The 27,816-nt window shown below is 40.2% G+C and overlaps 2 protein-coding genes across 2 annotated transcripts; one reads left to right on the top strand and one right to left on the bottom strand.

Annotated features, from left to right (window-relative positions):
- Nucleotides 1-711: 711 nt before the first annotated feature.
- On the bottom strand, nucleotides 712-9,279 carry FAM199X (family with sequence similarity 199, X-linked; the record flags this gene model as incomplete). The annotated part of the gene is made up of 6 exons (XM_082003950.1): nucleotides 8,710-9,279; nucleotides 5,562-5,781; nucleotides 3,652-3,801; nucleotides 3,151-3,312; nucleotides 1,816-2,076; nucleotides 712-882 (listed from the first exon to the last, which is right to left on the bottom strand). The coding sequence occupies exons 1-6, from the start codon at nucleotides 9,198-9,200 to the stop codon at nucleotides 712-714; spliced, it is 1,455 nt and encodes a 484-aa protein (XP_081860076.1). The 5' UTR covers nucleotides 9,201-9,279.
- Nucleotides 9,199-27,033, top strand: COMMD5 (COMM domain containing 5; the record flags this gene model as incomplete). Its single annotated transcript, XM_082004176.1, has 6 exons — nucleotides 9,199-9,370; nucleotides 13,175-13,335; nucleotides 14,447-14,475; nucleotides 18,411-18,461; nucleotides 24,431-24,506; nucleotides 26,932-27,033. The coding sequence occupies 6 exons, from the start codon at nucleotides 9,199-9,201 to the stop codon at nucleotides 27,031-27,033; spliced, it is 591 nt and encodes a 196-aa protein (XP_081860302.1).
- Between the last annotated feature and the right edge of the window lie 783 nt (nucleotides 27,034-27,816).

Here is a 27,816-nt window from a genome sequence, read left to right as displayed (position 1 = left end):
ACTAGGGAGGTACTGGTAAACCATTAGTAACAATCATACTATAAGATATTGAGCAGCAAAATAAATTCCTGAAGACTACGCTTGCAAGTTGTTTTTTTGAATTATAATTGCTTCCTAAATAACTACATTATTAGGCATTATTTGTGTTACAGATTCCCTGCATTAGAAGTCCTGCTTCTTGTTTTCTGTACAGTTTGAGTTAAATTGCAACTTCTGGAAAAGGATTTATCACAGTACTTTGATTTTGTATGATCCAAAAGCAAGACTGAAGAACTAAAGATTTTTTCCTCATGCTAAACAATCTTCCTAATAACAGGAAAGAAAGACAGAACAAGCGAAGCGTAATATTAACTCCAAGTTGGAAGAAACAAAAAAGCTGAAGCATAGTAACGCATGCTTAGTGTCATCCAAAAGCACCCCTAGACTTACGTCTTGCAAGTAAGTTAGCATGTTAGCAAAGTTCAAATTTCCTTAAAATTGTATCTATTCAGCAGCTTTTCAGAAGACAGTTAACTTTCTGAAGTCTTTGTTGCAAAATTAGTCTCACAAAGCTGAAGTTACTCAATACTTAGACCTTCTTACCAAAATTACACTTGAGAAAAGATCTGGTTTACATTGTTAACACTAATCAAAATTTGGTCAAGAAATATATGTAAACAATAAGGATAATACATTTAAGGCTTAGAAAGAACACTGATTAATTCACCCTTGTCACATTAAAACATCCACATCTCCTTCATGGTCCTCCTCAGTCACTTTTAAAGAAAGCACTTCTTCATTAAGAAATAATCCACTCAGTCTTTCCTTACGAGCCTGTCTTTGTTCTTTCAGCTGTCTCTTGCGTAAGGCCTTTTGCTGCAGCTTCCGTTGCTTGGAACGTTTCTGTCAAAATACAGAAAAGCCAAAAAATAAGATTTTGTTCTGTAGATTAGAAACCACCTTTAAAGCTAACAAACGAGAGTTAACCTCTAAAATAATGTCTGCTCTGAAAAACAATTAAAATGAATTCTCAGAGGCGGTGCAAACATTCATCTAAAATTGTATCCAATATTAAAATATCAAGACCATTTACCATGTCTGAGTTATGAGGCACAACATCACCCTGTGATGTTGCACTGCCGAGTCTCTGATCAGAAGAATCTTTCTTGCAGGAGAAATGTTACAGTCTTACAATAACCTGAGGTGTTGAAGAGAAAGCAGGAACTGCTCCTCTCCTCCACACCTGAAATTGAAATTATGGATACAGGACAAGTGCCACAGTACTACTTTAACTGAAACGTGCTTCAGTAGGTCACTCCTCACCAAGTAATCTCATGAGACATGTTGGAAGAATAAACCAAAGAAGATTCAAAAAGCCTGGTGAAACTTCTAGGTGGGGGGGAAAAAAAAAAAACAAACCACCACCACAAAAAAACCCACAAGACAGTCTTGACTACTCAGAAATTATGCATAGATTAGGTTGATCAATCTTGAATAAATTCGGTTTTGGTAAAACTGTGTGTTCGTTCAAAGAATTAAGTTAGATGCATAAGCCCTTATTCAACCCCCACTCACCTTATTCTAAACAAAAGTAATAAGAAGATCTACTACATACAAACATCAGGCTTTCACTTAGAAGAGAAGTAATGGGAAGAGCACAAGTTTAAATTCCTTAAGGTCATGTCAGAGGAAACAGTCAGTATTCATTTAGCTAGGTAACTTCAGCAGATCCTCAGTTACTAGCCATGCTCCTTTGGTACAAATATCCCAGTTAAGAACACATAAGAAACCTTAACAACTTAGCTTAATAAACATGTGCATAATTAGAAATTTTACTTTTGAATCCCGGATTCTTTCTGCAGCACTTGTGGATAAATTACTGTCACTATGCGCTCGACTCATGTTGGCACTGGAGTTTGAAGCGGAGTTAGCAACACTAGAACCACTGCTGCTTGCTGAGCTGACCATGCTGGCACTGCTGCTGCTTACACTGGCACCGCTCACACCACTGGTACTTGCACAACTGTAGCTACTCCTCTTCCAGCTTTCCCTTGCAGACCGTTGACGAGGTCCGTGTTCCTTGATATAGTTTCTCACCTTTAGAACAAAGGCAGCAGAATTACTAAAGGCTGATAAATACTCTATTGAGATACTCCTTTGCATGGAAAAAACACAATTTGCCTATTAATAATGATCAAGTTATTGGATCAGTTCAGTTAGTCTTTTAAAACGTTTTGCTGTGGCTGCTTAAATCCCAAGCCATCTGGCAGTCATCAAGAGAACTTAACTAAGTAGTAGGTTGATACGAACTTTGTTATGGAAGGAAAAAAACTAAGTAACAAGGTTTGTGGTTTTTTCCCCTCTCCTGCCCCCCAAGTTTTCTACTACGCAACAATAAGTTATTATTATAACACCACACAGGAATACCAGTCAAGTTCAACTGAACTTCAAATGAAGTTGTTTACCTAATGTATCAAACCCCTTTATTTTGCTAGGTATACTCAAACAAACATAAGGAAAGCAGTACTTTTCTGCTTTAAGATGACACTTACAAAATGTTTGAAATATGAAATAGCCCAAGCCCATAAGAGCAGTGAATATTTTCCATTTTCAATCTGTACCTTCATCATAATCACAAATACAGAGTAACACTGAGGAGTTCAGCTTGTTTCGATACTGCATCTTTTCCCAACAACACAACAGTACACAGACTAAGACAACTTCATTATAATTTGTATTTTGTAACATCTTTAAATCACATTTTTCTATATCCCTTTTTACATGACATTTATGGTCTTCCCCAGCAAATTCCAATCCTTTGGAGTCTTAAATGCTAGCTTATATTCAGTGAGCAAATGAAGATCCTCAACCAGTTGATGTCCATGAAGTGGAATACACTCCATCATAAGCAGTATTTGGCCCACAGCATAACTCATTACACACACACCAGCTTAGGCTTAACACATAGTGAGAATATATAACCACAGCCTTTCATATAAAGGTTTAATATATACAATATGCTTTTGAACTCTACTTTCCCTCATTGACAATATTGTGCTCTAGTGTATCTCCCTATATCTAATGATTACGTATAAAGTCAATCACAACTCTGTAAGTTTTTGCATATCAGATGCTGAAACCCTAAAGTCAAATGTACAAAACTTAACTCACCTGTTTCAGTTTTTCATCTGTGAGACAGTTCAATTCAATAATGAATTCACTATCTGTAGGTGAGATCTGAGCAGTAGGATCAATAATTTTAATAATATCAAGTTGCTCTCGAAGGCCCATCTCCGTACTGACTTTGCGACTCAAATATTCAATATATTCAACCTAGGACCCAAAGAAAGACAGGTCATGTTAAAGTATTATTGACTCTAAATGAGTGACAGAAAAAAGAAGGACCATCAGAATAAAATGTGCTCAAATATCACATTTCCTATGATTCCAGCCTCACTGAGTATCCTCAAAAACTCAGGGTGAAAACTTGAGTACATGTTAAACTGCCTACTACAGATGCAAAAGCCAAGAAGATTTAGTTTCAAGAATCAAGTAGTACTGCACAGGTCTACATTTACACCTACAGCAATCAGTATGTCTTTTAAGATGTGGCACTAATTGAAAGTTCTGCTGTAAATTACAGTTCTCACAGAGGAAAAAAGTCAATCTCACCTGTTCATCATTTGTCATCGCACTCCATGGAAGTTCATCAAGATTCCTATGCTTGTTTTTCTTTTTCGGAAGCAGACAAGGAGAGCTCGGAATACTAGGTATAACATCAGAAAGTACATCACTCCCGCTTGTAATGTCACTGCCAGGCAACTTGTAATATGCAAGAGAAAGAACAAAGCCTTAAAATACAGTAGGCAGATTTAAAATCATTCTAACACTATTAACAATTCAAAACATACAGTCAAATTAGCAAAGCGTCACTTATCTACGTACTCTAACAACATCTTAATAACTATTCATTAACTCTGCAGTACTCCTTTGAATCTTCCAACAAACAGCAAGTGCAGCTCAATTCACACCAGTCTCTACTTATCAATCCTTTTTTTAAAAACTTGCATTAAGAAAACAGCAGAATGATGTGGCATTTCAACTATCTCCTTTCTCCATCAGTGTAAATTGTCCATTACAATCCAAACCTAAATCTAAACCTCCCATTTTAAAGCATAAGTCAAGTTTAAGGAAGATCATTTCAAAGTAGGTTTGTAATTTATACCACACCCCATAATTACACAAGACAATTCAATTAAAATCACTGTCATTTTCCTGGAAGCAACTGCAGAACTTCAGCTAGCTTCATTTATACAACTGACATATAATTTCTGAATGCAATTCCAGTTAAAGTGTGACAGTTGAATTACTCATGCTCAGATTCTGCCAGATAACACCATAGAGAGCTACAAAAAAGTCTTTCCAAAATTCTACAAGTCCAATCAAATATGTCTCTTAAGAAATACTTGTTTTAAAAAACAAAGTATAATTAAAAAAACTAGTTACTAATCAGACATGCTGTCAGCTACCTAAGACATGGGAAATTGCTTCTTTTCAAAACAATCGCCGTGTTTATCAGGCAATTAAAATTTCACAACTCAGTGAAGCTCTGAATCTTTGGAATCCAATCCATGTTGTTCCTACAGGCTGCATTATACAAATGTACTTGTAACTTCTGTCATACAATGTACATAGACACTAGAAGTTAGACTAAAACAGTAAGAAATTCAGAGCTAATCCCAGTCCAAGTTATCTTTAGTTCACTTACATCTTCTGGAACAGCATTTGTGCATTCTTGAAATCAGTATTTTCAGTCCTCACTTAGAAGACTCAGTACATGCTTTGACTAAGCTTTATGACAAAATTTAAAAGTACTCCTCAGTATATTCTGAAGTACCACGTTTCCTATTTCAAAGTTATGTATACGTTCACAGTTGATTTAACTCTATGATATAAAAAGTCAATTTAAGTCTATAATATATAAAAAGATTTGCATATCACAACTGAAAAACTGCTGAATAAAGAAGACTACCACAAACTAGAGATAGCTGACCAGGACTGCATCCAATACAGACTAGGAAAAAGGAGGACATGATTCACCTTCACACTTTTCCCATCCTGGTGAGAAAAAGTGAGCTCTGTACTCTTAGAAAAAAGGATGGAAATAGGCTCTGGCAACAGCTCCTACACTTTACCTAAGTGCTAGCTCCATTCCAAAGGAAGATCTAATATGACCAAATCACTGGAAGCAGACATCTATAACCAGATTGCATTAGCAGAGCGGATCCTCAGTACAAAGGATCCATGCTCATGGCTACAAGACACATGCTGGTCACTAAAACCAAGCTACCATAATATGTAAGATCCCTCTTTGAAGAGCTGACCTTCAGTATCTCCTCCAGATTAGGGATGCTGGAATAAAACAGAACAAAGCATTTTCCTTATCGCTGAAGATTCTGATGTCTGCTGTTACGTTCAGTAGTTAACAAGAAACAAATGCCGAGGACTTTCCAATTAAAGCTAAACCCAGCACTTTATAATAGTCTACACAGAATTTTACATTTACAGTGGAACTAGTTTACCTGCCATTCAAACTCACTGTCTGACCAATCCCAGTATGTGCTGATAGAAGAAGAGACATCACTGCAGACACTACCCTCGGGGAACAAGTCAAAAGAGGTGAACTCCTGGTCATCCAATAGAGAGTAACAGTCATCTTGATCACCAACTGAAACCGATGAGAATAGCTCCTCACTGCACTCTGAGCTGGCTACGCTGGTTCCACAAGACGTCAAGTTCCACCTGTAAAACAGGACAAAACAAATAGAAAGCAGCAAACATATTGGCATCATGTGTCCTGAAAAATTCCTTTAAGCCTCATAAAACTATCTCCACTTTGCTTGTCAGTAACATTATACATTGATTTTACTGAACTAATTCATAACTGAATTATTAACTTCATAACTGAAGTATTCTATTTTAAAATATTTTTAAAGGTCCATAAACAACATCAAAGGGAATTCAATGTTAAAAAAGGCAAGGCAAAAATCCACATACAGTTAGTATAATTTTAATTCACACCTTTTAATATAGTAACACTTTCCACCCCAGAGCCATGATTCCTGCAGTGTGTAAATTGTCCTTTTTTTTTTTCCTGGTCTGTTGGTTGTTTTTCTAAATACATGGAACTAAAGATATAATTTCGCATATGTCAGGATATTTAAACTTCCATGTAAATTGAAATAAGCAAAACTAAGAAGTAAATCAATTGGACCTCAGGACAAATACGAGTCAAAAGGAAATATTAGGTTGATAATCCCACACAAAACTGAGGCTTAATAAGGAAACACATAATGGATATACCCAAGGCTCCATTATTCATTATTTTCAACTATGAATACCAAAAACATTGGACATGCTGTTGGAATGACAGTGCAAGATGAGAAAATGACCTGCGTGAAAATGCTACCATGCCAAAACTAAACACTGTTTTCCCCTCAATTTCATTTTGAAAGTTCGTTAATACTGTTACTAAAGGGAAGCAATTGAGGACTCAAATTTCACAAAACAGGTTTTTTACTCTAATGAGAATAAGCCAGAATTTAACAAGCTCATGAAATCAGTCTCCATATCTGGATTTATTTTACATGTTGGTGAAAAGTAGGTCGAGACAACTATGAGTCAGCACAGCACTGCAATATGGCCAAAACAATTTGAAAAGGGCTTCTAAAATTCACCACACAAGCCCATGCGATCAGCTCCTGTTCCATCAGCCTATCCACTTCAGCCCGGCTAACTAGAAAAACATTCCTCTAGCCAACTGCAAAAGCTGAGCAACACCATCACCCAGAAAAGCTGGTCTTCACTATCATTATTTAAGCTGCATGCCAGGTCAGCTAAATATGTTTGTGATGAACTCACTCCCACATCTACTTGGCCAGCAGTGATTTTAGCCAATGTTAAAGTCATTTCAACAACTTTTCTTTCAGTAGATCCACGAGATCTTGCCCACCCTCCCTCCTTTTCTGCATCCCTTATACATGTGTGATGTTCTACTGGTACAGACTTTTGGGGGTAGGGAAATCAATCCACATAGAGTAGAATATGAGCATGGTGACACAGCATGCTTTTGAACATTACTACAGTTTCAGTATTCATGAAATATTGAATAAAGGAAAGATAGAGTGGACAAAGTTTCCAGACCCATCAAAACACAGGATGAGGTACAGGGGCCCTACCACCAACCAACTACGCACAGGTACTGCAGGTATGCAGCATCACTGCAGGTACAGGCAGTCAGCCCTCGCCTTCTTATACCTAAGGGGGCCTGCTGTACCTGCTGGGGTGAACTGGATTAACAAGAAGTGGGAACTACATTAAAATTACTTGTAGCTTTACAAAAATAGAAAGCCTTCTGCAAACACCACAGATTGAGCTGTGCATCTGTAATGGCTTAATCACTGCAAGAAAAGGCATGTCCTTGCCCAAAGAAGGGAAATACCCACTCAAGATGCCTGGGTTACAAACCTGGGTTTGTAAAATGAGCACGCCTGAGTAACACACTTGGGAAGTGAAAGGCAATACAAAGAGAAATGTACAAAATTAATTAAATGCAAATTTTGTGAATATCACACATTTATCTTATGGATATAGTACGAATGCATCTTACTGTTTATGTCACAATTGAGTCTTACCATGTAAGAACTAGATCATGAAAGTGTATCGTATTTGAGCAAGGCTCTTCACGCCGAATCATTTAAGAATCTATAATTAAGTGCTTGCCCTTGTGAATGACACTTTTAAAGTGTGATTTTGCATGATTTCATACAAATTCAATGGAAAAATTACCTTATTATTCACTCTTCATTATGGTGTAGTGGAAACACTAATAACCAGTAAAAATGTTCTGCAACTCTGGGACAGGAGCTAAAACTATCCCACACATAGGTTCAAGTCTAAAATCTCACAAACTGTTCTCAAAATAAAGCTATTGCTATATTCAAGTTTAATATGATGCATAAATAGTAGCATAATTAGGTTCTTAGGTAATCAAGGCTGTTTGGGTTTGATTTTCTAAGCACAACTGGAATTTCTTTGTAGAGCTGTATTTGCATTTTTAGAATAGACCTTTTCTACAAATTACAGGCAGAATAATTTGCCCTTAATTAGTAGCATGGGATGGAAATGTTTCTGCAGGAATTGGTGCAGTCACCAAGCCGCCTGACTCATTCCAAACCTCTACAGGTTTGCTTGGTGTCCACGCAAGGCCTGCTTTTAATTCTTATGAACACACCACTCTCCAGCTGCCCATCCTACAGCACACAAAACCACGTTTTAAGAAATTCGGAAAGGAATACATACACCCTGAAAAACGACCAGGTTCACGGTAACGACCGTAACATTATCAGCCAAAACCAGACTAAGCTCACCCACAGCTCTGCCACAGCGAAGCGTGACCCACGCAGGGGCGTGCGCGTGGGCTACCCGGAGGAACAGCACCGGGGCGGAGTCGCACCCAGGCTCGTACTGGGCAGGGCAGCGGGGGAAGGAAGCACGGCCCTCCCGCACGGGGAGCTCGGGGCAGCCCGACGGGTTCCCGCTGCGGGGCAGCCGCGCCTCCGGCCACCTCCGCCTCGGCCCCCCTCGGCATCACCGAACCGCCGAGGCCCAGCCGCCTGGGTCCGCCGGGCGGGCGGCGGCCGGGGGGGGCCCGCGGAGCCGCAGGCGGACCTGTTGGAGTGGAAGCGGTGCAGCGGGTCGGTGCGGTGGCAGGACGAGAGCTGGCAGCCGAAGTCGCTGACGTCCAGGCAGCCCTCCTCGCTCAGGCTCAAGCTGCCGCCCCGCGGCGGGTGCTGGTGCGAGAGCAGCGGGCACGGCTCCTCGGGCGCCAGGAACTTCTCATACGGCTCTTCAGTCATGGCGGCAGCAGCGGGAACGGCTCCGGCGCAGCCCAGCGGCGGACGAAGAGGAGGCAAGAGCCTCACGCACGCAGTGGCCAAGCCACAGACGCCGCCATGAGCAACCAGTCCCGGGATGCGCCTCAGTCTCGCGGCCGCTGCGGCGGCGAGCTCCTTCCGGCGCCGGGCCGCCGCGCCGACATGGCACAGCGCCCCCTGCCGCGACGGAGGGCAGCCCACGCGTGCCCGCCCCCAGCACGCACCCCCGCCCTCCGCCCCGCGCGTGGGACGGCGCATCAGCGCCAGGCGCGGCCGCGCTGCCATGGCGGCGGTGGCGGCGGGAGGCAAGGCGGCGGGAGCGGCCTACGGGCACGGCGAGAGCGGCGGGGGCCGTGGCGGCGGCTTCCTGGGGCCGCGGGTGCCGGCCGAGGTGGAGGCCATGGCCCGGGGCGTGCAGGACGTGGGCAAGGAGACCTTCCGGCGGCTCCTCAGAGGTAGGGCCCGAGCGTGGCCTGCCCTCGGCACGCAGCCGCGGTTCCCCTCGCCCCGGGCTCCGCGCCGCAGAGGAACGGGGGGTATTTCCCAGACAGCCGCGATGCGCACGCGCCGCGTTCCTCGAGGAAGCCGTGGGCCCTCTTAGGAAGGCAAGGACAGCTGCAGGCTCTGCTCTCGTCTGCCGTGCGTGGGCAGGGCTGCAGCTCTCCTGGGACGCTTCCCGTTGCTTTTCCCTGCAGGAAGCTGAAGGTTAAATAGAAGGAAGAGTTTTCATGGTTGTATTCTGAAATTCCGTAAAATCCGTAAGAAAGATGCACAGACTTCTGCAGCTACGGATATCCCCAAACTCGCCCCGAGTGTGGCTAAAATGATTCCTCTCTCATCCCTCAGTCCAAGGGACAGTGGCTGAGTCACTGGCAGGTTGTGTAGGGCATGTGAAAGTCAGAAACCCCGTGGATATTTTCATAATGTGCAGGAGAAAAAGGAACCTCAAAGTCCACGTGTCTTATCGAAGTTGGGGCTGTAAGATTGAAAATTGCTCTGCCTGTTTGATTTTTGTCCATGAGGCTTCTCCTTGGGGTAAGGCAGGACGGGTGAGATTTTCTTAAGGCACCTTTGACCGCCAAAATCAGAATTACTCTGTAGAGTAAATTATTGTAGGCAAAATAATTACAGAATAATCAGAGAGGATTAATTAGCAGAGCAAACAGCTTGTTTGCAGCCAGCTGAGAGGAGACCAACTATGGCATAGCGCTGCGAACCTTGCATGCATATTCTCTCAGGTAACTTCCTTTCAGGTTTTTTCTTCTTTATTTGAGTCAGTGAGGACAAAGCATCTCGTAGCTGGTTTGTCTTTAAAAGTGTTGCTGCACAGTGTCAGAAGTGGAGCAACGTATCCAGGGTTCCCTTAAAATGATTGAAAATAATAAAGCTATGTATAGGCAAAGACATTTGGGACAAAAGTAAATACAGATGTTAGACTATATTTGCTGTCTAGTGCAGGGGCAATGGAGACCAAAAAGTTTTATCAGTGCCAGGAAGCCTGACCATCTCCTAAACCCCATCTGGGTTTCATTTTGATATAAATTTGCAGCCCAGAAGGCCAGCCGTCTCCTGGGCTGCATCCAAAGCTGCATGGCCAGCAGGTCGAGGGAGGGGATTCTGCGCCTCTGCTCCACTGTGGTGAGACCTCACCTGCAGTGCTGCGTCCCGCTCTGGAGCCCTCAGCACAGGATAGACATGGACCTGTTGGAGTGGGTCCAGAGGAGGCCACAAAAATTATCAGAGGGATGGAACAGCTCTGCTGTGAGGACAGGCTGAGAGAGTTGTTGTTCAGCCTGGAGAAGAGAAGGCTCCAGGGAGACCTTATTGTAGCCTGCCAGTACTTAAAGGGGACCTATAGGAAACATGGGGACAGACTTTGTAGCAGGGCCTGAAGCGATGGACATGGGGTAATGGTTTTAAGCTAAAAGAGGGTAGATTTTGATAGATAAAAGGAAGAAATTTTTCACACTGAGGGGGTGAAACCCTGGCACAGGTTGCCCAGAGAGGTGGTAGATGCCCCATCCCTGGAAACATCCTAGGTCAGGTTGGACGGGGCTCTGAGCAACCTGCTCTAGTTGAAGATGTCCCTGCTTATGGCAGGGGGGTTGGACTAGATGACCTTTAAAGGTCACTTCCAACCCAAACTATGCTATGATTCTAAATTATCGCCTACATTTAGGTCTGCAATAAATGCTTCCTACTGTAGGGGGAGCAAACAGTCCTTCAAAACCATCTGAAGCTGAGGCAGGTAGCCTTACCGCCCTGATTCACCCTGGTGCCCCAGAGTGGATGGAGACAGCCTGCAGATTATGCAGAGCTGGCAGAAATCTCCAGTCGTCTTCTGCTCTTGCTGGTCTGGGATTACCAGTTTGCAGAACAGCGCTTCTTTCCCTTGAAGGTTTAGAAATCTTTGAGGACATCTTGGATTTCAACAGAGTATATCTAAATTGTTCTGGCACCATCACCGAGTTAGTTTATTGAAGATGTTGCTGTTACTTTATTGCTAAATAATAACTAATATAAAAAAGATGTTGCTTCATATGCCTGCTCAGTTCACGATGTAAAAACTGCATATACCATTATCTCAGGGCTATCCAGCCAGTGTTATTGCAGGTTCTGCTAAACTGCAAGTGTAAGTTTGTGGCTGCAGCACTAGGAGCAAATGACCCAGGAGTGAGATTTACTTGGGATGTTTTTGAGTTATTTTTTTTTTTCCCTCAGAGTGACTGTTGGAAATGTTGGTACAGCTGATATTTCTGAGTTCCTTGAGCTATACTGAGTAAAAAAATATTGTATTCTACGGTAATGCAAGTAGGTATAAAAAACCCATGGATTTTTAACCGTTTATTAAGGTTGGTGAATAGAAAGAAGACTGATATTGTCATTAGAGCTGTGTAGTTAAACCAGTTATAGTTTTTAACCTATAAGCAACCTGTTCTTTGAAGAGAGAGGTCAAAGTTGTATTGAAGTAGGTAAGTAGATGGCAACCTGTTTCCTGCTCTGCGCATGACCTAGTAGACAGGCCTCAGTGCTGATCTGTATTTGGCCTTTCCAGTAAATAGACTCTTCTCAAAGTCAGTTTTGTTGTCGTAAAGCAGAGCCTTTTTCAGAGAGCATGGAAAGCTTGGTACTAGCACCTTACGCATCCTAGCTACTCTGAGCGAAATCTGCCATGCAGATAGTGCCAGGCAAATTCAGTCAGCCATGTGAATGATCCCAGATTTGCCACTGAATTTGGTGTGCATTTAAAAATGTGAAGGGCAAAGAGAATTTAGCCAGAATTAGAAGATAGTAGTCAGTAGAACCCACCTAACACCAAAAGGAAGGCTAGCAGTTTGATTAAAACTCTTCTCATCTCTTAATGTTGTCTTTCAGTAGCGCTTGCTGGACATTTTAACTTTTCATGTTTTATTCACAGCACTAAATATGGCTCGTTATAAGTGACTAATCTAATGCCCCAATCCTGCAACAGGATTATGTCAGTAATCTTTTTTTTTATCCACAGTGGGGCTTCCTGTGGCTCCAGCAGTCCATCCAGACTGATCAGAGTGCAGGACAGAGGCTGACATGACAACAGAAATTTATATAAGCCAATGCATATATGGAAAAAAGAAGAGTAACAGAATGATGAAGATTGAGATAAAGCCACACCAGTTATTAGTGTATAATATTGCCACATGGGCTAACAGTAATTTCCTTTAAAGTTTGTATTATCAGCAGTTATGCAAACTACAAGATTTGAAGGTTTAGTTTTGTCTCCTTGCTCATTGAGTCCTTAGTCTCTGCTGACATTGCAAGATAAATTAATTATGTGAAACGTTGGAGAACAGTATTGAATTGTTTACTCTCTCAATCCTCTCTTATCCTGCCTATCAGAAGTGTAATTAAGCTGCAAGCAGACTTCGGATGTGAACAAGTTTGTTAATAGAAGCCCAAGTTGGATTTGTACTCATGAGTGATGATTTTTTTTTTAATCTTTTTTGCATTATCCCTGGATAATGGAACAAATTTCAGCAGTGAAAACATCTTTAATTTTATGAGGCAAAAGCTTAGTCCATTGAAGTTCTCTTGGTGAAGTGCTGGGCAACTGACCTATGGTGGTGGATGATCAGACATATTTAGAGAGACCTGAAGTGACATTTTCACATCAGGAAAAATGTCAGTACATTTAAGTCAAGTAAAATTATAGACATGTTTATGTTAATGTCTCCAGGTCTTCCTCTTTTTAAAGAGATCTTTCTTTGCTTTCTTATTCACAGTCACTGTTAATGCATTGGAAGGAAAAGACTGTAAGGAATCTGTCAAACTGATTGCAGAAAGCACTAATCTCTCAGAAGAGCAACTTGCTTTCCTCATTTCGGGCATGTATACCCTTCTCCGAGAAGCACTGAGACTCCCCTTATCAACTTTCAAACAAGAAGTAAGTTCTGGGAGTACTTGGAGTCCTGATAAAAGTTGCATCAGACGCGAGTTACCATCTAAACCCTATTCGCCAGGGTGGGGAGCTGCACATAAAAATGTTGCTCCAGGTTAAAGTGGTTGGAAGAAGCTGTTAAAAATCTAGAGCTTAGTATTTCCCTTGTTGGGTAAATTTACAGTGAGCTTTTTGGAAGAATATTTAAGCTTTGGGAAAAAGATTCCTGTATCTTTTTCTGCTTCAGCATCTTGTTTGTTTCCAAAACAAGCAAATATGCAAACTGTTTGTTTTCACTCTTAAATTAAAATCCCAAAATAAACCATTGCAAAGTGTTATTTCATTGGCATCAGCTCTCTCTCTTACCCTAACTGTGTGTTCACACATACCGCTCATTTTGTCCACACTTACAATTTCTCATATTTGTTTGCCTGCCATTCTTCATACTTCTGCTGTAGAGGAAGGAAGATCTTAAGGCCAGAACAATATAGTGGAAATTGGGAGAAAGTGCTATTTCTGTGTAGATCCATTACTATGGATGTTCTGTGTGAATATGTAGACATCTGCCATGTTTTCAACCCCTGTTCCTTCTTCATGGCTATTTGCTTTACTTTTTCATGTTACTTTACCTTACATTTTTTCTTTTTAAGTGAGCAAGCGAACCACTTCTGGGCTTCCAGCACCTCTCTCTTGTTTAAGATACTGTTTTCATATTTACCCAGGCATACTGGGAAAGCTCATATATTGCAGGAAACATAGTGAAAGTACACTTTTAGTATTCAGACCTTATCTTTTGCCACTTCCTTTCTGTTGCCATAGTTTAAACAAGTTACTGCAAAACAATTTTGAGAAAAAGGGCACATAATTACTCTAAAAGAAGACTATGTTATGGATAGCTACATAAAAGAAATGGCAGGGATGTTGTTTTCAAAAGTAAAGGCTTCCAAGAGATTTAGGTTTTTAAAATTAGTTTCTCACAACTTGGTTGAACACTTGGCACTTGAGACTAAAACTTTTGGGGGGAGATACCAGGCAAGTAACCACTATTAATTTACTAGGTAAGAAACAATCTTTCAAGACTATATCCTGTAAAATTTCCCCTTCCTTGTCTTTCTAGGTTTTTAAGGAAGACCTAAAGGAGCTCAGGTATGCCTGTTTATGTCTGGTTTTTTAATCTGTTTGGTTTTTTTCTTAACTTTTACATAACTGCTTCCCCAAATCAACTTTTTTACACAATGAAGTTGGTATAAAAATTACCTGTAAATAACACAGAATACATCTGTTGCCAAATGTCATGTGAAGCCAGAGGAAAAAAACAGGTGTTGTGTAAGACTTGATTTAGCACTGAGCATGAGCAGTAAATTTCACATGCTGGGGAGATTGGTCTAATTTAGTCTGTAATGTAGGTTATGCAAATGTGAGTGACCTTCTCTCTGCCATCCCCACCTTGCCCTGCAATATTTTTTAACATGTTTGGTAAGACAGTGGTAACATTTCAGAAGCTAAAAAACTGCCCTACTGTTTTTTTTCTTCTTTGAAAGGCCAATGATACAACGCTCATGAAATCCTACCGCCTTGTTCAGCTGCGATCTCTCCTGCCCATTACCCAAGAAAGCGTAGCATTTGTTACAGACTTATTCTGAACAGACTGATACAGATTTTGACTCTTTCTGAATAGAGGTTTATATACTAAAAGCTAGATGTCAGATGCTAATAATCTTTATAGGTTTTCCTTTATCTCCATATTCAGTAGCAATGAGAGAATAACAGCAGTTGATGTTTTCATCTATAGAGAAACGTCTGCACCAAGGCCAAATTATTTTAAAATGCTAATTTCTCATAATTCTTAGCATTCTGATTGCTACCTAGAAGAAATAGATATATATGTTTCTAATTCTGTCTTTTTTCATCTTTATTTGTCCGTTAACCTGCAAATTGGCTTTCTTCTCAGACTCTGTTCTGCAGAGTCATAAGCATAATTTACTTTATGAGCAACTTCAGGCAAATTAAAGCTGCAGATTTAGACATGTAATCGGGATATAATTGGGGCCATGATGAAAGGTGCATTGCTAGTTGATACAATTTTGTCTGCAGCTCAGTGCTGGAGTTTGGCCTGCCTTTTGTCTTGTGAGGTAAAACGCAAGCTGCTTCCTCTGCCACGTCATGGAGTTCACACCCAGGTTAAAGTAGGTCAGTAAGAAACTGATGAATTGCTTTTGACCCAGTGGGAGTTGGTGTTTTTTTGAGGTGCACACAGAATGTGTTCAGTGTGATTAAGGAATAATGGAGATCACTACTAAAAGCTCCATGCCAAGTTCTCTCGGGGTGGGTGAATATTCCTCTATTGAGCAGTGGAGAGAGTTGGAATACAAGGATGCCCGAAGTCACTGGCTGGGCTGGCTGTGTACACTGGCTGTATCTAGAAGTACAGACTCCCAGGCCCCTGTCCTTGTAATTTGACCACACTTTAATGCCTTACACTTTTGTAAGGTTTTTTTGTTTGTTTATTTTTTCTCATTTTATGGATTATTCATGGAAGTATGAAGACAATTTGCAGTCTGGATGATCCTTTTCATATCCCTTATATCTTGAAAAATCTTGTTTATCTTGTTCTGGTTAACATGACTGATATAGCAGCGATAGTTCAGGTAACTGCATTTGTGTTGCTTGCAGACTTCTATGTTTTATGTGCTGCTCGTTGCTGCTATCCTCCCATGATTCTCACATTCTTTGGACTCTTCTAACTTCCATCTCTGACAGTCTTATTTCCTGTGAGTAGCTCTCTTCACCTTGTGGCTAAACTTTTAGAAGACTAAATAGCTTATTCTACTCTCAAGCTATGATACTTAGTAAATTTGGTAGCACCTTTAGCATCTTTGATTCCTATGGGAAATGTAATTTCCTATGTTTCTCAATGCACTTGCGTTTGGAGATGAAATACCTGCTCGTTTTTAAGGCACCTACTAATTACATGCAGACACTTACCCTTCTGCAGTGACTCCTGTGGGTCATCCTGTGATCATGTGCATGAAGAACACATGTAATTGCTTGAATGGCGGTGTCTTGGCGTTATTGGCACACAGTGTTTGGGCAGGTATTTTGCATTTTAATGCAGAAAAATGGCTTATTTCCCTTTTTTTGTTGTGTCATCTTTTAAAAGGTTTGAGCTCCGAGCCACATTACCTTTTTTCACCTTTCCTGAATTCTGTTTCCTCCAGTGAAGCTGAAGATTGAACTAATTGCACCCATATAAAGTCTTGTAATTCTAAATTTTCTCGTGATGCAGCTGGTCTTGGCTTCTAGTTTTGGTGGAGAGAGAGGCTGGGAGACATGCCCACTTCTGACTAATTAGATCAATACTACTGCTTTCACAGGGTTGCCATTTTGTACCCCCTATTTCTTGGCCTGACTGGCTGAGCCAGTGAGAATAAATTCACTCTAAATTATGGGTGCTGTTTTTTCCCCTCCCTTCTGTGGTTGTTTAATAACTTTATGGCTCAGGCCCATAACATGGGATTGAGACATCCTCACACCTTCTTCCTTGCCCTTTGAGTCCCTTCCTTAGAATATTCCTTTGAAAACTGATTGCCATCTGTAGCTCAGGCCTGAGCTGTGACATGTTCTGTGTCTGATCTGCGTAGTGTGCGACTGGCTTCATGTAAGCTGCTTGAGCCAGGAACAGAATTTTCAGCAAAATCATTAACTGCACAGCAAAAAATAATGCAAGCTAAAAGGTAGCATTAATGCTTCTGTTTTAATAACACTTGCTCTTACAGCTGAGCAAGTATTGTGATAGGTATCATAATAATCATATTACAACCCCCTGTTTCCAGCTATTCCTCTAAGTACAGAGGATATTCGGTCACCATCAGGATGGGTTAAGTGATACACTTGCACAGAAAGTATAAGTAATGTTTGCAGAACTAGTCTTGTCTCTTCTGAGGGAAAGACAGACACATGCAGTGAAAAAAGCACCGTCTAGTCCCTCCTCCTGGCTTCCCAGTTTGCCTTGCTAATATGAATTCAGTTTTATCCAGGCACCATTTAAAAATGTGTTTTAACCCCACTTCTTCCATTAACAATTCAATCTCCAATAACTGCTATGTCATCTTCCCACTGTGTGAGTTGATGAGTAGTTTTTCTTCCCATCATTAGACACTGTAAGCCCTTTAGGACAGGTAACTTCCTTGTTTGCTTTGATTTTTCTTTGATATACCGCTGTGTATCTCAAGCCACTGGTGAGTAATGTCTCTGGGCACTGAGTCATGTTGAGTGCTGGATTTAACTGTGGCAGCAGGAGTAGTTATTTCTCCCACTTGTCCAACCTGCCTCTCTGTAGGAGGTTACTGTCCCTGTGGCAAAGGCAGATGAATGGATAGGGTTTGCTCTGCAGTCTTTGCAACTCGCAGCCTGATATATTGAACTGAAAATCAACAGCAGCTTGTTTGTAAGGCAACAACAGTGTCACAGGAATGGTAAAGTAGTGGAGAGGCATAGGGTGGAAGGAGTGTGAGTTAGTCTATTTGACCAGTTCTCATGGTCCCCACCAAATTTATGCTTGTCCTTCCTGTGTTAGATATGCTCCTTTTGTAAGTAATCTTAGCTACAAGGGCCTCTTTTTACTTTTGAGGGAGCAACTCATTGTGTCTTCTTTTCATTACACTTCAGGTAAAAGTGAAATTACATGTGTAGGTTTGGGATTTTTGAAAGCGTGCATTTCTGGCCTGCCTTCTGCACTTGTCAGAGCCATCAGTAGAACTTTCCTTGACTTTACTCAGAGACGTTAAGCAAATACAGGGTTCTTTTGAAACTCACTGTTTCCATACAAGGTAGGACAGGAAGATGTAATACCGTTTTTAGGGTTCTTGATATAAAAACATAGGCTGTCCTTTTGAGATCCGTGAGTGAATCAATACTGAAGTGCTTGCATAAGAGCTGATGGCAATTTTAAGCAATGGAAGATAGAAAATGTTGACAGATTTTTTGTGTTCTGTAATAGACTTTTTCTTTTCTTGGTAGCTAAGGCCATATATTTGTGGTTACAAAACACTTAGCTATTTTGTATTACTCTTCTCTTTAAGGATACCAGAAGATTTCATCGTGGACTTTTCCAGTATAGTCTTTGGTAACAGGTTAGTATCTTCATGTATCATGCATTGTGCAAGCAGCAGGGTTGCATAGAGCTCTGCTGACAAAAATCCCAGGCCTGTTGAAGGAACAGCAAAAATTCTCTAAATTAATGAGGAACAAGATTTGTCCCTTTATTTTGATTCAATATAACACATCTGTCATGCATGGCTATATATATATATGTAGTAAGTAGTTTTCATGCCAATTTTCAATTTTTCTGTGATCATCAGCCATCAGTTTTTATAACGTTCTGTAGCCTCTGTAAGGTGCATCAATACCTACAGATGAAAAATGCATTGCAGAATTAAGCGTTTTTATCATTGTTACCATTGCATGTTACAGCAAAAGTGAAAGACTTGCTTTGTTGAGAGGCAAGCTGCATAGGCCTTCTACATGCTGTGGTTTGTGGAAGCTTTCTCAGATAGCATTTAATCAAGTCTTAATGTACAATTGAATTGGGAATTCACACCAAGTGACTTGATGACACGAATGAGATATCAAGTGCTCTGCTAGCTGTAGTTTATTTTCTAAGCAGTATACCTCAGTAGCTCCAGAGGAAGCACTAAACAAGAACTTTTTGACCTATCTCTTTTGTCCATTCTAGGGATTCATTTTTTCTACATGGTTCTCTGCTCAGCCATAAATCTCTCATATTTAGCTCATTCTACATCTAGAAATTGCTTGAACTTTTTGCATATGCAACTTTCCTTCTTGAAACTTGAGGTCACTCAGCACATAGCATCACTAAACCAATGCTGCTCCAGATACTCTGTATGGAATCCTAACAGTCATAGTTGTGGTATTTCAGTTACCCTCACAAGGGTCTGAATGCTGCTACCAAAGTTAAAAATATTTTAAATTTCCTTGGTTAAGATCTTGGCTTAAAGCTAAAGGTTCTTCAAGTAAAAATAAATTCAGCCTTCTCATCTCTTCTTTGCTCTTCTGCTTGAATTATAGGTGTTAAGAATGCAAAATTCATGGTTGCAAAGTGGAAATATTGTTTGCAGTGGAGAAAGAAGATAAATTTAGATGTCATTTGAAGCATGCATGATTGTCTGTTTTCTACTGTGAAATCACGATGCTGGAAAATTTAGCTTTTTCTCATTTCGAAAGCTGTGAATATCCAGTGTAATCTTGCTCTGTTTTGAGACCAGAGAAGAGCACCTCAGATTTGATTCTAGACAGATCTGCTTTATAATCTTAAATGTAACATTGAATCATACATATGCTCATTGAGTTGTAAGTATACATGATTGTGATGGTAAGAGAAGTATTAGCATCTGATCAAACATTCAGTAGGAGCTAGATAACGCAGAAAAATACATTTTTAATACTTTTCCTGGCATCTTATCCTATTTTTGCAATTGTTCATTAAACAACAGCTCTGAAGTACTGGAAATTTGACATTTGTATTTCTGTGTCCCCACTGTTCCATCAAGCGATATAGACTGAAAGGAAAGAAAAACTTGTCATATTGACACCATCAAATAACTGCATGAAATTAAAACTTTTTTTTTACGGGAAAAGATAACCCTAACTTTCCCCTCTCTGAATGTTTATAATAAATGTACTGCCTTTTTTTTTTTCTTTTAATAGCATAGCTTTAGTTTCTACCAGGAGGGTGCATTCTGTGTGCCATTTGTCAGCATCTCACACATACCAATTTATTCATTCTCCCTGTTCAGTGGCCTGCTAGGCATATCTTGTTATGTGCATAGGGAACCATCCAGAATGTGTCTTTAGTTTTGATATGGTTAGGTCAGCTGCTGTTCCAAATTATCTAATCTTTCATTTTGAAGTGCTCTTCTGTTGCATCCTTTGGCAGATCATGTTCTTGTCACCAGGTGTTATCATCCTTTCCACATATAATTTGGATGGTCTCTAGATGATCCATGGTGCTTTATTTGTTCTAACTTCTGCTTTCTGCACTATGTGCTGACAGTATATTGCAGCTGTTGGCACAGAGTGTTTACAAAATGTAATTACACTCTCTAGGTTTTGGATATAAGATCCATTGAGTCTTTTCTGCTCCATTTTGCTATTCTTCTTAGAAATCAATGGCTTGATTAATGGCCTGTATAATTTCTGTATGTATGTTGGCCACTGTGCACATTCTGTCATCCTTACAGGATTCTTGTAGTTCCAGTTGTGGTCTTGTCCAACCTGGAAGGTGCTGACAGAAGCTTAAGCTAAGCTACAAAAGCCACAACTCTTTCCAAGGGAATGGTACTGAAGCACAGTCCTGACCAGAACTAAAGCTTTGTGGTTTGGCCACAGAAATGCCATAGCTTAACAATATTCAGAAGCTTCAATGTTTGGGCATTGCTGACCTTTCCCACCACTGCTAACTAGAACATCTTCCTATTTTCTCTACTCTTTCTTCTCCCAAAATGCCAGTGCTGCACTGAATGGACTATCTTCCCTTGACGGGAGTTAGCATGTCTTAGGGAAGCAGTAGCATTGTGGCTGTTTTTAGGGATTCCCCAAATTAAGCAATACTCCAGCAGCGGCTTGACACTGAGAGAAAGGCCTGTTCTCATTGCTTAATCCTGCTAATGACTATGCTAGACTCTGGCTCCTCATGGTTGCATCCAGATGTGACGACCTACTTCCTACCCAGTAGCTGACAGTGAGTAAGAACCAGCTGATCTATTTTTTCTGCTCATTCCTTTACCATACTATTAGGAATGTGTGTCATTTCTGACACCATACACCATCACCACCACCCCAAAAAAAGGATAAATTCTTTCTTATATTGCCTTTGCTAAATGCAGGAGTATTGGAGGATCTCAGCTGGTCAGTCCTGTGTACCTTATCAGATCATTAATCTTTCTGGGCAGTTTCTAAAGGCATCAGCTAACTTGCGCACAAGAACCTGAGTAGGGAAGTTAGACTATCATTCCTACAGTCATTGATTTGTTCAGAGAGGATTCCTTTCTGATGTGAAGTCTGTAATTAGATTATGTCTAACACCATGGATAAAGGATGTAACGTTTCTTATCCTGTCCTTAGCAGGAATACTGGAGTAACTTTGAAATGTACCGTAAATATCTTCCAGAGACATGGGATGCTTAGCAAAAAAAAAAATATAGTAAGTAACATGAAGCCCAGACTAGCTCCTGAGTGGACCAGCTCAGTGACCTCATTCTGAAGACATTTCTGCATATATATCTAAAAATGTGTAATTGTTACGTCTTTGTATCAGATTTGGCTTGTTTACTTACCCAGAGCTTAAGATGCTGTTAAAATTTTAAAGATTGTCAACCATCTGAAGTTTAATCACTGTCAACTGTATTTCCTCACAGAAATAAACTGAGGCTTGATCAGCCTGATTCTTCCTGCAGTATGAATAATAAACAAAGTCCTTGGCTTCTTACACATTAGACTAGACAAAAGTTGTGAAGGTTGTGCTGGGTTGGCAGTGAACATTATGTAAGGGATTTAAACAGTTTGTAGATGATGTTGGATTAGCAAGAACCACTGAGTGGTTGTTTGTTGGTTTTTAAGTATGCTTCAAAGTACACCCTAATATTCTGATATTTTAAAACATTTCTGCTCGCTAATACTAGATGCTTTCTGCAGAAAGAGCACAGTGACCTTATTCCAACTTTTTTGCTCATCTGTCTTGTTCCTGCTTTCTTGTTCCTGTTGGATCTGCATGAAGGCAAAGATACATTTGCAAGTGTCTTTCTATGCCTCACAGTTGCATATAATTAAAATAATAGATATGCCAGGCACCACAATGACTCTTACTAAACTTCATAGTGACATCAGTGTACTGGAATTACACAGAATCACTTGGTCTCTTTTTTTTTTAAGATGGACCATAGTTAAGCATAGGAGAAGTGGGTAATCTGAGCACGGCTTTCTTAAATACACAAACCCTCCACTCATTCAGACCTCTCTAAAAGAGGATAGATGTAGAAGAGAAACAAGTTCCAGACAGGTTTGTTCTGAGGAATCTTATTTTCTCTTTAGATTGTTGTTTCTTTTATGAATTTGCATTTCAGTCTCTCATTTCGGATTTACTCTGCAGGCGTCCTGCTTCTGAAGGCACAGCTCTGATACAAGGAAGTAGGCTGCCAAGTGTCCAGGACTTCAAGTGGAGAGTGGACGTAGCTATATCCACAAGGTATAAAAGAGAATCCTGCATGACCCTAGAAATCAGTTTGCCCAAGGTTAAACTGACTTCTTGTGCTGCTTAAAAATGTCAATAGTGTTAAAATATATCCTGCTGTTAGGGATTGGCATGTAGCATTAAATGGTAAGATACAGAGGGAATTTTCTGAACAGTGGTAGAAGTCAGTTTATATACAGGTTACTGCTGTTAACATGGACCTGACAAAAGGCTGATGCCTTCATCTTCTACTAACGATACTTTTTAGGCCCCTTATTTGTTTTGATCTCTAAAAACTAAACCTCTGTACTACAAACATTTCACTCAAAGTTTGAGTCTCTCTTTTATTATTTTAAAACTTAATGGAGCTGGTAAAACTCCACTGGTCCTCAGAGATGTTGGAATAAATTAGGTGGATTGAGCCTGACGCAGCCAGTCAGGCTCTCGGTTTCACTGGAGTGGGGGAGGGAAATCATCTATTCAACTTCTCAAGCAGACTACCACGCGCATGTTAAATGAAATTACTTTCCATTATCTGTACAGTCTGCTGCAGATTCTACAAAGAGAGGCTTCAGAACAGCACCTTTACACTGCCATAATTATGCAATTGGTCATTGATGTACCTCCTAGTTTCTTTCACAAAACAGGAGTAAAGGCCTTTGTGATCATCCTGTTTGTGCCTGCAGTGAATAGCCTCTTGCCATCTGCCACAGCAGAGGCAGCTGGGGCACGGACCTTTGGCAAGAGCCAGAAGGAAACAGAAACCTGTTGTCTGTGCTGTTCCTGGTCTTTGTCTAGTTCTAACCAAGATTGGACCAGGGTGAAAGAAATTGGAAGATGATGCAGTATTTCTCAGGAGTGTAAATTGTTAGCATGAGTGACTTCATATTGCATTCATGAATACCTGCATCTGAGGGAGAGTGCAGTCTCATTGCTGCCATAGTTGAGAGGCCCATGGGTAATCAGGGATAGTCTTCCTGAAATTAAGAAAAAAGGCTCCTAAAGTGAAAACTGTAATGGCCACAAGCTGCTAGTTCAGGTGACTCTCAGATGAGCAGTGCTGTAAGCACCACACAGGTATGTATCACTATGCAGGAAAAGTCTCTACCTATAAGAGACCAAAATATACAGATAAACACCCTCAGGCACAATGCTTGCAAGCTGCAGGCAAATCCTGTGATTTGTTTTCCAAACAACACAGGAGCAATACATTATCCTTTTCTATTTTCCTTCCTCTTATTTTCCTTTCCAGTCAACCTCCCCACTGGGAATTCATGTTTATCATCCAGCAACAGCCTCTGCGAAGAGGTATGGCTTCTGGCTGTAACGCCTGTCAGTACCTGAGCAGGCTTTGGCAACATTGGTTAATGGACGCTGCACAAGAATGACTCATTTCCCCTCTTTGGGTCATCAAATAAAATAACAACCCACAAATTTAGAATGAAGACTGGAAGAGCTTGATTCCCCAAACGAGATGGCAGTTGAAAGTAGGAAGGGGTAGAAAGGATCAATGCAACATGGTAAACTGACTAAGAAAAGTGTGTATTATTACTAGCAGTACTTGGTCAGCTCTTATCCCTATCACAGTTCCACTAAACTGATTATTATGTAAAATGAAAATGCTCATAAATTTGCAGTTACTAAACTATTAAAAAAATTTTTAGTCTCAATACTGAGGTAAATTGGACAGGACTCCTATGTTCAGCCAGGTACAGGACTCTATGATTGAAATTACTCATGTTCTATGTGTAATTCTATGTCTACATGAACATCTTAAATTGTTAATGTACAATGCTGTACTCATCACACTGCTGATGTCTGTTGTTATAATACTAATAATGTAAATAATTTCAGCTCACTGGCCCGTGCACTTCAACCGTCCATTCTAATGATGATGAAGCTTTCAGATGGGACAGCTCATCGCTTTGAAGTAAGTCTGATTGCCATAATAAATAAAAAAGAAACCACTTCAAGTTCTTTTTAGAAAGTTGAATTACTATTTAAAATATTAAAGTTTTTGTAAACAACGCATTATCATTGCTTGGTTTGCTTTGGAATCCTTCACGTTCAGTGTAGCCGCATACAATAACACCAACCAAAATCATTTCATACTTTGTTCCTACACACATTTTGCTGAAACCTCATTTGTTAGAAGAATATTAATTACTGAAAAGCACTGTTGCATAATATCTGGTTTGATTAAAAATTATGGTTTTGTTATCAGCTGTAACCTTCAGACCTGATGGTGGCTCTTGAGGGCAGGAAAATTACTAGGGTAGTTTATATGATGTTACACTTCTAAACCTCCTACTTTTGGTAGAGAATGGTAACATTCTCTCCGGTGGCAGAGGTAGTTTTATTCTCTTTTCCTTCAGTACAATTTTTTCTGCTAGAAAGAAAGTAAAAAAAACCAAAACCTCTTTGCTTTTTACCTCCGATTTAGTCAGTGGCAGTATTTATGACATTGTACGTAAAGGCTTGCTAGAAGATGGCATAAACTCTTCCATATTTTTAACCTTTGAAAAATAATGCTCTTTGTTCTATAAATAACACGGTGCATTCAGGAATTCAGTGCACAGCAGGCATTGTTATATTTGAACCCTGTAAAGATTTTGGCTTCAGTTCATGCGTTAGCAGTAGTCTGGAGGAAGCACCAAAGCACTGCGGGTTGAAAGAGGTGGACTGATTTTACTGTTACAATGCTTCACAAGAAGGCAGCTATTGAGGAAGGCACAAAGTCTGTGCTATATTGCAAAGTGTTGAGGGTGTCACTTCACAGAAGATCTAATTCACCCCTCTGTGGACAGTCCAGCTCAGAGCATCCCGTATGCTCTGTTTGAGGTCTTCCATGGAACTTAAATGATGCCATGGACTTCAGGTTAAGCCTTCACAACAGGGTAAGTTTCACTTCTGAGAATAAAAACTAGTATATATTCTTTACTGTTTAGATTTGGGGCTTTATTTCCTGGTATGTAATGTCAAGTCTTGGTCTTGGTGGCTTTGTTCCTGGTTGTTTTGGTTTGTTTTGGGTTGTTTTTTTTTTTTTTACTGTAAGTCTGTGGAAGACCCGTTGCTATTCTGCAGAGGAGATGTGTTGGTATGCCTGTGTGGTATGCACAGAAGTGCAGATATCTGATAGCAAACAATGTGCTTCTCTTACAGTCAGTTCTTTGCTGCTGCTTAGATCTGGCTGTAAACGTGACTTCTGTATCTGACAAGTGGCCTTCGCGGAAGATGATTCCGTTATGAACAGTTTTAAAATGTGTATGCCACAGGAAGAAGTTACACTCTTTGGTCTCTTGGGTTTGGTTTGGTTTGGTTTTTTAATTGCAGTGTGATTTCTGACAATGAAGATTTTTTTAAAAAGCAATGGGAATTGCAGCGTTTCAAGTCTTGTTGTATAAATGTCAAAAGTGAAAAGGACATGATGCCTTTTTATGCATTTCTGATGCATATGGAAAATGCAAATCAGATGTTGGATTCAGATGTTGGATTCCTCTCACATAATTGATGTCATCCTTCTGCCTACTGTAGCACAGATAAGGGACTCTGTCAAAAGAACCGCGTGTCTTCAATGTAGTCAAAGTAGTAGAGTAAATTAGGCAGTGCTCTGCAGAGCAGCCTGGAACTAGCTAGGCTGCCGTTGGTACTCATGTGAGCACATGTGTTTCTGCACTGCACTAATGTTTATCTGTGTCACCCAGTCTGTGCCTGTGCTCAGATGTGGTTCTCTGTCTTAACAGATAATAGACTTCTGTCCGTTTGGCTTCTCAGGCTTGGAATGGTAGTGTCATTAGTCTCCTGCACAGTTGAAAATGTTTTGTATATTTAATCAAAATCTTTTGCCTTCCATGTACAGACAGTGCCCAGTCCTCTTTGCTCTTGAGGTTGCTGCCAAGTCTCTCGCTTTGAGGCTCAATTCCTTTCTCCTGCAAGTTTGGACAAGCAGAATACCTGGAATTTGTTGCTTGAGAATTCTGTAGGCTTCACGACCTTCCAGGTGTCTTTATCTTTCCTTCCAATCCATGACTCTCTTAGTTCACCACAGCAGCCATCAGTTTATATTCTGGAGTACCTCCTTTCTCACATCAGGCCGTATAGAAAATGTACTTTGTAGCTGTTATTTCTGTTTTTTCCCACTCTCCCTTCTTTTTTATCCAGATGATTTAGCTGAATTAACTGAATTTTATTACCCTCAAATCCTTTGTCTTAAGTCTTAAAATACTTGGTGTTTTTTGGTTTTTTTTTTTAAGAGAGATTGGGCTGACACTGTGGAATGTTCTCTATCCATAGGCATGCCCTAGTCAAAGTTCCTAAGATGTTTCATGTTTTCTAACCTGAATATTCTGTTTCAGGTGCCAGTTGCAAAGTTTCAAGAGCTGAGATACAATGTTGCCCTTATACTGAAGGAAATGAATGATTTGGAGAAAAGGAGCATACTGAAGATCCAGGACTGAACACTTTTAAATTGGGAGTTTATAGAACAGATCTGAAACCATCAGTGTGTTTTGTGAAAGGCAAAGCAGGGGACTATCATGATTTTGCCTGTCTGAACTGCAGTATAGCATTTATGATGTCTGCTGTAAATATTTTTTTCTATTCAAGTGTTAAAAGCACAAGGCTCTTTTCATAAGATTTAGGAAAAACAAAAAATATATCTATGAAAAAATATAATGCTCTTTGCGAGCATTTTTGCATGATTCATCAAAACATTTTTAAAGGAACTGTCTTAATAGATGTAAGAGTCATTTATTTCTGGTTATGATTCATCACTCTAATTATTTTTGAAAGCCTGCTACCGGAAGCCCCATCAATGTGTATCATAAGAAAGCTCTGCAATATCTCAAATAAAAAATAAAATTAAAAAAACACTCCTGAGCTCTAGTATGACAAATGTGAACTTGAGTTTTGCATAAGTACAATTGCTGTCTGGCTTCTCACTGAGTGACTGAGGTATAGCTACAGATACTTAAAGGCTAATTTTGAAGAAAATTTGAAGTCTGTGGATCAAGAAAGAAGTGTTGACTGAGCTTGCTGAACTAATACCATGGAATTGCAGAAGTGGAAAGGTGCAATCTAAGTCTTTATCTGATTGACCAGAGTGGGCTAAATAGCAGTAATCTCATAGATTTCTAACTGGAAGCGCCTGCCTCTTGTTTCATGTATTTCCTTTATGTTCAGTGTTAATGGAATCATCTGACTTATTAGTGGGCAAGAACCTCCAGCACTGTGGCAATAGT

The sequence above is a fragment of the Phaethon aethereus genome (assembly GCF_964289735.1).
Source record: "Phaethon aethereus genome assembly, chromosome: 10".
In the NCBI taxonomy this organism is placed as follows: Eukaryota; Metazoa; Chordata; class Aves; order Phaethontiformes; family Phaethontidae; genus Phaethon; species Phaethon aethereus.
This window is presented reverse-complemented; position numbering and strand designations above follow the sequence as displayed.